Here is a 10715-nt window from a genome sequence, read left to right as displayed (position 1 = left end):
CTCTTCTCCATCACTTGGCTCAATAGGTCTAAGGTGGAAAAACAGCTCCAAGTCATCTCAGTGCTACAATGGGTCCTCACCTTCCTAGTGATGGGTAAGCTGGGTCTGAGCGGGCGGTGGGGGCACCTGCCAACAGAGGTTAGAACGGAAGCCCTGCTCTGCAAGGAGTAATCTTTGAGGGCCAGTGCTGTTGCTGTTGGTGGCGGTTCCCACACATAGCCACCACCCCCACCACCACCCCGCAGTATGCATAACAGAAGGAAACATCGCCTGACCTGTGGGGGCCTGCACCATCCTCACACTCTTTCCTATGCCTGAGTCCACTGTGGCAACCACTCTGTCAATCCATCCCCTTCAGGGCTTCCCTCTTTTTCGCTGCCCACGAGGGCCAGTGTCAGGCCTTAAAGAACACCTTCCCCCCCCCACTGACTCACCACCTTTGGGGTCTTGGATCAAGTATTCTCTCACTGGCCATGCGTGAGGACTCAGAAAGATTCTGTGGTCTCCATTGTATAGATGGGAAACTCAAGGGATGGTAGATCACTCTCCCAGAGTTGCCTATCATTCCATCCACTACCTTCCACCCTGCCTTCCAACCAAGGCTTTGAACCAGTTTGAGCCAATTCAGTCCTGCCCAACAAATCAACATCGGAACAGACCCACATTTTGAAAATTGAGGTGAAGTGGAACTATGGAACAGGAAAGACTGCAGGCGGAAACGCTGGAGTGGGAGCCTGGGGAGAAGCTTGGTGAGCGCTCCCTGCTGCGGGAGACGGGTCATTGTCAGGACTATGGAGAGCGACACAGGCAGCCCCAGTCTTGAGCTGGGCACACTGCCTTCTGCTCTGCTGACCACGAGTGTTGTTGTGCTTCCCCACACCCTGCCTTTGTTTGCTAAGATGGAGATCATGTTCCTGCCCCATAAATTGACCCATAATTTTATCCATTCCGTGGATCATTCCAGTTCACCCACATTTTCCACATCCAGGTCTGTTCTGGTTCTTAAGTGGCCAAGAACTGGCTTGAAGCCTTGCTCCCAGCACACACTGTTCGGCAGTCTTGTTGCTTCGTCTTAGGGAGATGCGGGGCCAGGTTTGAATCCTGACCACTTCTGCTCAGCTCCTGGAACTCACTGGGTTGTTAAGCTCTCGGTTGGTTTTGCCTTTGGAGGGTGAGGGGCGTCTGGGATGAGGAGGGGAGCACTTAGCCGCGCCTGGCCAAAGGGGGCGCCTGGGAAAGCTGCTTGCCGTGGCCAGCTCAGTGCCCCAGCCTCTTTGTCTTCCCATGTCCGCGCCTTCACTGCTCCTGCAAGGCTGGCTGGCTGGCCCTCCTGGCCAGCGTCGGGACATTGGTGTGTGTCTGGAAGGACACTGCTCCTCTAGAGCCTCGTCTCCTGCCCACGGCCCCTGGGTCCTCGGCATACAAGTCGCATCCCCAGCACATCAGGCCAGACAAACCTGCTCAAACCTCATAGGGCACATTCCAGAGCCTGTCAGTGAGTCCCTCTGGGCTGCCTTCATTTCTGGACTGGCCAGGGATGCTGTCCTTCCTATGCAGGGGGCGGGCCATGCACTCGCTACCTCACGCATCTTTCCCCAGGCCCCATTCGAAAGGTGAGGAAATGGAAACTCTTGGTAGGTTTAGGACAACCTGAGGCCAGAGGGCTTCATAGCTGGCAAGCAGCCCAGTGCCTGGGCCTTGCTTGGGAACCAGGAATTGGGACCGAAAGAGCCACACTGAGCTTCCAGAAGCCCACTACAACTCCACACCCACGGCCAACGTGTCGATTTCTACTAATGCAAGCCTGGATAGGGTTTCTGAGGCTGTAAGTCTTGATTGGAGCAGACAACTTCAACTTTCTCCCATGGAGCGACTGGTGGATTTGAACCTCCAACCTTGTGGGTAGTAGTGCAATGACTTACCAACAGTAAGGACAATACTTACTAGGGCTTCTAAAATTAAAGGCAAAAACGTGTGCAAGTACACATACCCTTTTCAGGTAAAAAGGACCATTCCTGTCTTTGGAGTAGGACTTTGAATAATCCGTATTCTTCTTGCCATTGTTAGTTGATATCATGTCGGTAATCCATGCTACTCCATGCACAATGTCTTGTGTTATACCTGAAATGAGCTGTGGCTTTTTCCTTTTTAGAAAAGTCAACAATGATTTTTTCCCTAATGTTAAAATACATAATTCTGTGGCGAGGAAGAGAACAATTTAAAATAAATGAGAAAATACCTTCATACTACAAAAAAAAAAAAAAAAAGGACCATTCTATCTCCGATCAACTCTTTTAGAGACACTCAGGCCTCAAAAAGGGAAGCACTGGTCTAGGGAACACATTAAACTGGCCATCCCAGGGCTCAACCCCCACCGCTGCTTGTGTTTGGCTACTCAATAGACTTCTGAGCCAGGGAGCACAGTGTTCAGACAGAGCGGGAGCCGCTTGGCATAGAGCCTGGCCCCATGTCACATGAGAGGAGGTAGGATGACCAGGACAAGGGTTCAGGGACTCGGGAACCCCGGATCCCCACCCCATCAGCTGCACCAGCATTTTAAATCTCCAGGTACACCCCAAAGGCCACCACCATCCTTACTTTAGTGGGTCAGGACTTGGCAGCTCGTAGAATCCCCGCCCACACGGCGAGGACTGGCTCCAAGCTGTAAGTTAACAATTGATTAGGCCCACCCACAGCCCAGAAACTGGCTCTGTGTCCCCCCAACGCTGTTGTGTAGGTGGGAAGGAGGCCTGGGCATCCCTGGTGAGAGCTCAATTAGACTGCCTGAGCATCCCCTGCTTTTCCCGCCTGCTGCCACCCCAGTGCACTGGCACACCTGTGATGGCTGCCGGGAGCCTGGCGGCCTCCCATGGAAACAGATGTTTCCCAGCAGTTCTGTGCTGCAGCTCCTTTCTTAGTGCCTTCATAAGTGTGATGTAAATGTTATTGGATTTCATGGTTTCCTGAAGGAAACCACCGATACTGAATAACATACCCACCTTAGAAAACCAAACGTCACAGATATTGGTATCCATTCTTGGCATGAAAAGATGAAATAAAAAGCTCTAACAGCAGATGTAATAATTAAGATAGTTATTGATGCCTGGTGCCATTTCAGGGTGCCTGCAGTTGCTAAAATGTGATGAGAAAGTCCCTCGGTGCACTATTGTGTTGCTCATAATGGGTACCACTCAACTACTCACTGCCATCGAGTCGATTCTGACTCATAGTGACCCTACAGGACCGGGTATAACTTCCCCTGTGGGTTTCTGAGATTAACTCTATGGGAACAGGAAGCATCGTCTTTCTTCCTTGGGGAAGCTGGTGGGTGTGAACCACCCCTTGTCTGGAGCAGCCCCACACAGCCTGCTATACCACCAGGGTTCCTAGGCTCCATTTCAGTCCTCTTCAGACATGCTCAGTTATCCTCCCAGCACGTGGCAGGGCCAAGACTCTGGGTCTGCGTGGTCCCTGAACCTATAGGCTAGACTTGATGCTCAGTATAGATTTCTGTACTCTCCCCTGAGTACCCACAGACTGCCCTGCAGCCCATTCCTCTGGGCCAAGGGTTTTGTGTTTTGGGCATCTTTGTGAGTCACCTGATAATGGGCGGGGTGGGGTTGAGGGGTTCAAGGGCTAGTGTGTGGTAGTGGCCCTGAACCTCTCCTGTGTGGAGCAGGCAGGGGTTTCCAGCACATTGTCGATGTCTCCTTGGCCAGGGGCATTGGTTCCTGCCCCCACCCCACAGCCCTGGAGGTGGAACCGCTTCCTGGCCCGATGTCTAGGGGATGGTGGTTCTGCTCAGAGTCAGCTGTGAGGCCCTCCAGCTGAGAAAGCCTGTCTCTAGACTCTCGGTGAGTTCTCGTCTCATCTCTCCTTAGGTTGCCTTAGCAGCAGGGTAAGGGCAGGTAGGCAGGAGAGCCCCCTTCCCTGAGACCCAGACCCAGCGCTCAGCCTCTGCTCAGCCTCAGCCTTCTACATCTCGGAAGAGTTAGGGGTTTGCTGACAGCTGTGTCTCCAGCCTCTGGAGTCCCTGCCTAGCCTGTACAGGAGCTTGGATGCCTGTGAAGACTATGGGGGCTACAGTAGCCTTTTCCCCAGGCCTAGGAAAGGGAACCCGGGCAACCTGCTGAACAATGTGGACAGTGGCTTCGGTGGCCTTAACTTGGTCACAGCCATTCGCCAAGTTGCCTCCGGTTCTTCCTGGCTGCCACCAAGCAGACTAGGCTCTTTTTGGCTCCACACACTTCCTGAGAGAAAACTGAGGCTTCCCCATTGAGATGCTGCACTCCTAGGCTGGTCCTGAAAAGCTGGATGCCTGGCTGCTGTATGCTGAGGTCCCTCCCAAAGGGAGTTGGGTTCTGTTCTATTTTGAGCTACCCTGGGAAGGTGCTGGCCCAGGAGTCTAGAATAGGACTGGTTTGGAGAGGACAGGGGGCCACCAGGCCTTGCCCTCCAGGAACTCGTAAGCTCTGGGAGGATCTGTCTGGCTCAGAAAGATGCCTAAAACACAAAACTCTGGGCCCAGAGGAACGGGGTGCAAGGCAGCCTGTGGGTGATCATGGGAGAGCATAGAATCTATACTGAGGATCAAGTCTAGCCTATAGGCTCAGGGGCCACACCGACCCTTGTCTACCCCTCACCCCTCACCCTGGAAGCCAGCAGAAGCACAGTGTGCAGGGAAGAAGAGCCAGGCAGCCCTGTAGTCCCCTGCCCAGCGGGGGACCCGGCACCTGGTGGACACACAGCAAAGGGTGGATTCTCACCCTAGGCTATGGAGATGGGGCTGATAGGAGGCTCTGCTTCTACCAACTAGAAGCACCTGCTGCTCTGCTGGTGCCAGGGGCCAAAGAGGTGGCCTAGTGTTTGTGCATTCAGATGCTCACTGAAAGGCCAGCCGCTGGGACCCACCAGTCACAGCCTGGGAAACCCTCGGGGGCAGCCCATAGGGTTGCTGTGAGTAGGCACCCAAGCGTCAGCAGTAGGTTTGTTGAGAGCTGCATGGGGGTGAGGGGGAGGATAGATAGTATGGTTCCGGGGATGCTGCTCAAAGAGCTGAAGGCTGGTAGGACCAGGACAGGACCGGCGCTGTGAGGGCACCTGGGCCTGAGGCAGGATTACGGTAAACCAGGCCTAGCACTGGCATCCCTTCCCTGCTGTGCCAGGCTGTTCAACCTGTGGGTGTGGCCAGCTGCCCAGAGCGGGGACAGGATGGAAGCTGACCCAGGAAAGCCTTCTGAGTGCCCCAGGAGGGAGCTCCTTTGGCAACAGAAAACCTCCTCTTCAGCTTCCCCCAGTGGCAGTCTGGGGCTTTTCATTTTTGGCCTTTGCTGTCGGACCTGGGTGTGCATTCTGGCCGTGCCACTGCCCTGTCAGGTAACCATGGGTGAGTTACTTTTCCCCGAGCCTCAGTTTTCTTACCTCCAAAATGGGGTGAAATGGAGCCAGCCTGTAACTGAGAGGGTGGCCCATCCCAGGTCCTCCCTCCCTGCAGCCCTGAGATCAGTGCTGGGCACGAGGTGGTTGGAGTGTGCAGAAAGGGCAGCTGTAAGCACAGACTCCCAGGAAGCCTGCCCCCGCCTGCAGCACCACTACCCTGGCAGTGTGGAGCCCAGAGTCCCTTGAGGCCAGGGCAGCCCGTCAGAGCAGGGGGCCGGGGGGAGCACCTGTCCCTCCCCAGGATGAGTGCATCCTTGGCCATCTCTGACATGGCAAGACCACAGACCCCCTTTGCCCTGCAGTGCCGACTTTCATGCCACAGCCAGGCCTCCTTGAGCTGCTTGGTGGGTCTAGGCTCAGGATCCCCAGCTGAGGCCCGTCCCCAGTGGGGAGCAGGGCCTGATGGGGGCCCCCTGCCTGCCTGCCCCACACAGGAGTGATGTGCAGTGCCCTCCTCATGTACACGTTCTGCACCGACTGCTGGCTCCTCTCTGTGCTCTACTTCACCTGGCTGGCATTTGACTGGAACACGCCCAAGAAAGGTAGGACCACCAGGCTCCCCCTCCACAGCCGGGCTCTGCAGGCTGCCTGCACCTGCTCTGTAAGCAGCACTGGGCAAGGCTGGAGTGCGGTTTGCGGGGAGGATCTAAGCCTCCCCTCCCCAGTCTCAATCAAAGTTTACACACCGTGAGAGGGGATAGGGGGAGGGGAGGGGATAGGTGCTACGGGGTGAGGGCCATCTCTGCCCTCAGAGCTTCTAACTAGAGTGCCCATGTCCCCAGGTTCCTTGGTCTTGAGGCTGTCTTACCTGCCTGGCCCAGGTCTCTGAACCTCCCCCGCCCCTGCTTTTCAACACTGTGTTTGGTTTCTTGGCAGGTGGCCGGAGGTCACAGTGGGTCCGCAACTGGGCTGTGTGGCGCTACTTCCGAGACTACTTTCCCATCCAGGTACAGCGTGGGGCCACTTTGGGAGGGAGAGTGGGAGGGAGCCTGTGTGGATTCTGGATGCAGCCCTTCAGGCACCCATCCAGCAGTGAAGTGACTCCTCAGCCGGCCCACACCTAGCGCCATCTCCCTCGGGTGCTGTGCAGTTTGAGGAGTCCCTGGGGGTGCAGACGGCGCACATGCTCCACTGCTAACCCAAGTGCCGCCATGTGAGTCCACCCAGAGCATCTCAACAGAACCCTCAACCACTGAAGAGCCCACGCCGACACCCACCGGCAGGGTTGCTGTCGCTGGGCTTCACATTCAGCTCTCAATTCCCGAGCAGCCTGGGCAAAAAGGGAAATTAGGGACATGAGAATCACATGTCTCACACATGCACACACACGTGTTATATGCTTAGTTACAGAGAAGCAGGCATGATAGCAGCTGTTGTGGCCTTCCACTGCCCTTGAGTGAATAGTAAGGCCATAAATGAATACACGAAAGACCTCAAGCCTGGTGCCATCAGTTCCCCTTCACGGTGGTCTCTTGATGTCTGTCCTTCTCCCTGCCCTGGTCTTTACTGAGACCCTGACAGGACAAATGGTGGCTCCTCTGTCTCCCCTGCATCTGTGTCTGGCTCCGTGAGACCACGGAGGCAGATGCATCCTGAGCCCCCAAGTGCAGGGGCAGGCTCATGGTCCTGGCAGAATGTGGATCACTCCAACAGAATCCCGAAAATTTTCCTCTCAGAAGAAAGACCTGCCCGGCCAGCTCTTTCAGTGCCCCAGCTTGGGCACGCCCCAGCTGCTGAGGTCACACAGCAGAAGGTCCCGAAGATCGGGACCTGAAAGTTTTGGGCCATGGTGTTGGGTGGGGTACGTTTGCTCAAGTGAGTCAGTAGCTGGGGCACACCTTGGCTGGGTCATTTCACATCTTCGCCTGTGTTCAATCCTGTGAAGGTGGCCTCACATGCAGACCAAAGCCCACTCCCTCGAGGGGCCCAGCTCAGTCTGAGCCAAGGCCTTCCTGCTCCACAAGGTCAGGGTTTCCTCACCTCCCTCTCCCCACCCCATTTGTCTCTCAAGACTGCTGTTATATCCCGGGAGCCAGCATTGTGATTGGGGAGGTCACAGAAGGGCGGGGAACTTGGGAGGGTACACAGTACGCCCCAGCAGTGGCAGTGTTAGTACTCAGGAACCATATTTCCTGGATCCCGGCCACTGTGCACTTCTCTGGAAGGAGGAGCCAGGCCAGACTTTGCGCAGATCGTGGTGGAGCTGTTTCTTTCACTGTGCTCCCTGAGCTACCATCGTTACTCTTTGATCAGTGCTGGGCTCTGTGTTAGCCATGGGATGCCGCCATCAGCCCTGGTCCCTGCCCTGGTCAGCTCTGGTCTCTGCCCTAGCAGGCAGAGGGATTCAGTGGGTTATGCTAGACTTTGTCATTTTCTGCCCAAGGCACGTTGTCAACGTGCAACTCTCTCAAACTGGTGGCTACTGACTCAGTTGCCTCAGCCACAAAATAGAGCAGTGTACATGATAAATTTGGACTGAGTGTGAGGGACTGTGGCTTCTGCCCTCCCTGCTGGCCATTTCCTCAGGGGCCCAACCCCAGACATTGCCCCGTATGGCCTGCCCTCGGTCTGCTATGTGGCCTGGTCCTTAGGAAAGCTTTCTTGAAGCCCACAGCCTGCACCTCCCAAGGCAAGATATCTGTGATGGTTGTTGGTCAGACCTGGCACAGGCAGGTCCTTCTCTCCACCTGATCTCCAACTCTTCCAGAAGAACCCTAAACAAAAGCACATGGCCAGTATCACACTTACATTCCCCAAAGTCAGCCGAGGCTCCTGGTCATGGATGCCAAGGCCAGGCTGGGCATGCAGCAGGCTTGGGCATGGAGCCTCAACCTGAGGCCTAGCTGGGGCTCTGCCTGGCTCTCTGGTGACCTGGCTAAGGTCCTGGCCTTCTGTCTAAGGAGGGTTTGGCCTGGGTGACCTGATGCTCTTTGAGGTGTGCCCCTCCTGTCTGTCCCACCCCTTTGTGGGTCTCTTACCAGGGGTTGCGTATTGAGGAGCTTCAGTGTCATCTGCCCAGCCCTCCTCACCCCCTTAGCTTTGCCATCAGAGCATCTCGGCTGGCCCAGAGAAACACCCTCCCCCTGTGTGTGAGCAGCAGCCAGCAGGATTGCCGGTCTCCTGGGAGAGGAGTGGGCTGTTCCCTGTGTCACCTCCTACTGAAGTGTAGACAGGCTCAGGCTCTGTGGGGAGGAGAGTGGGAAAGACTGAGCTAGGAATCATCTCTGTCTGTCTGCCTGCCTCACTGAACAGATAGTAAAACTGAGGCCCAGAGAGGACTGACTATCCCAAGGTCACAAAGCAAGTTCATGGCAAGGCTGATGTAGGAACCAGGACTGTCTGCCTCAGGGCCATACTCTTCCCCATCAGGCATCTGAGCATCCTCTAGGGGCGGCTGGGGCTGAGGGGATCAGCCAGACCCAAACCAGACTCACTCACAGACACCCTACAGGACAGGGTGGAATGGCCAGCCCCGTAGATTTCTGAGATTGTAAGTCTTTATGAGTGCAGAAAGCCTCACCTGTCTCCCAAGGAGTGGATGGTGGTTTTAAATTGGCAGCCTTGCAGTTAGTAACCAAAGGAAGGGATGTGCACATAGAAGCCTGCCAGTGGTCACACTGCCCAGAGCTTAGTGAAGCAGCTTGCTGAGCGAGCGGGCAAAAGTCCGCCTGGAGTGAGCTCTGTGCTGGGAGTGCCCATCTCCCTGTTCCCTGCTCTGCTGCATATGCTTGGGGAAGCCCCCACCCTCCCTGAGCCCCTGAGGGTCTTCCTCGCGATAGTGCAAGGCTGGGACCACCAGTCTGGCCTTGTGTGGTCTGGGAGGCAGGGCATGAGGAACCACTTGCCAGGAACATGTTCCAGGCTCATGTTAGCCAGCAGGACCTGGGCTGGGCTCCACCACAGGCTGGGGCTTTGCCATGGAGCCATCAGGGGACACGAGAGAGGACATGTCAACAGCTTTCATCAGCAGTGCCCTTCCTCCTCCCTCCTTTAAGGACACTTCGTCCAGCCCTGGGGGAAGGGAGTGTGGTGTCAGGACAGCTCAAAGCTGCCTTTTTGGTGATGTCCATTAACCTACACTGCGCCAGATGCCCCACTGGAGAGAGTTGGGTGGGCTAGCAGTGCCCAATCAGATGCCCCAGCACATTGCAGCCAGCAGGGAACAGCACACTGGGGACCTGGATGATGATTTGCTGTGCCCTCCTTGGGGGAAGCAGCCCCCTGCTCTGGGCCAGGCCATCTCCTCATCAAAGACCTGGCCCAGAGCTCCAGGCCTTCTGAGGCCATTCTGTGCTTGGGCTGGTGGGTATCAGCCCGGGCCTGGGCCTCTGCCCCAGGGTCAGTTTCCCATCTGAGTGGGCTGCCTAAGCCCTTACTTGGTGCTTTTCTTTTCTGTGGAAACTGACCCAGGGGCACTTCAATTCTAGAGGTGACTTGCTGGGTGGGTCTGCTCCTTAGGAGGCCAGACATCACAGTGGCCACCTTGCCAAACCCATGGAAAGCTTGTGGTCTTGGCTGCCTCTGCCCTGCCCCCCGCCCCCCTTAGGTGGGTAGTGGGCTATATGTTGGGCTGATATCCACAAGATCAGCAGTTCAAAACATCCAGCTGCTCCAAGAGAGAAAGAGGAGGCTTTGTATTCCCATAAAGAATTACCCAGCAGCACCCACTCCCCCTAAAACAGGGCACGAATTCCGGAGGGTCCCCAATCCAGAGTCATGGAAGACACTGGCTGTTAGCCTTCTGAAGGCAGCAGCTGTGCAGGGGAGGGGTCCTCTGGGACAGCTAAGGAGGGCATGGAGATGGGACAGTCAGCTAGGCCGAGATGCGTATGCTCTGGGATCCGGGAACTGTGTTTCTGGAAGGTTGTAGACAGAGAGAGTGAGCAGTGAGGTAGGGAGGATAAGGACCGGGCCTTGGAGGCAGCATGTTCTCTGGGAGGGGAATACGGCAGCTTCCTGCATGCCCCGCCACCCCACTGCTGGCGCTTCAGTGCACCCTGTGCTTCCATGTGGCCGAGCAGCCAGGGTAGATAGAAGAGCAGGTAGCCACTAGGGGGCCTTTGTTGCTTGTCCCCAGGAGAAGGCTTCTGATAAAGATGAGTCTGGTAGAAAATGATATGAAGTGATAATTTTTTTTTTAACATTTTATTAGGGGCTCATATAACTGTTATCCCAATCCACACACACATCAATTGTGTAAAGTGTATTTGTACATCATTTCTCAAAACATTTTCTCTCCATTTAAACCCCCGACATTAGGTCCTCATTTTTCCCCT

The 10715-nt window shown here is 55.6% G+C and overlaps 1 protein-coding gene across 1 annotated transcript in view; it reads left to right on the top strand.

The window, feature by feature from the left end:
* DGAT2 (diacylglycerol O-acyltransferase 2) overlaps window positions 1–10715 on the top strand; it is an 83378-nt gene that overhangs the window by 60863 nt on the left and 11800 nt on the right. The window contains exons 5-7 of the mRNA XM_045293088.1: window positions 1–94; window positions 5874–5981; window positions 6316–6476. Of these exons, the coding sequence (XP_045149023.1) occupies window positions 1–94; window positions 5874–5981; window positions 6316–6476 (363 nt within the window). The remainder of the gene's footprint in view (window positions 95–5873; window positions 5982–6315; window positions 6477–10715) is intronic.

This window comes from Echinops telfairi, unplaced genomic scaffold (genome assembly GCF_000313985.2).
Source record: "Echinops telfairi isolate 266 unplaced genomic scaffold, ASM31398v2 ScPeMD7_1713;HRSCAF=2227, whole genome shotgun sequence".
Classification (NCBI taxonomy): Eukaryota; Metazoa; Chordata; class Mammalia; order Afrosoricida; family Tenrecidae; genus Echinops; species Echinops telfairi.
The sequence above is the reverse complement of the archived record's forward strand: the minus strand, read 5'-3'. Positions and strand labels throughout refer to the sequence as shown.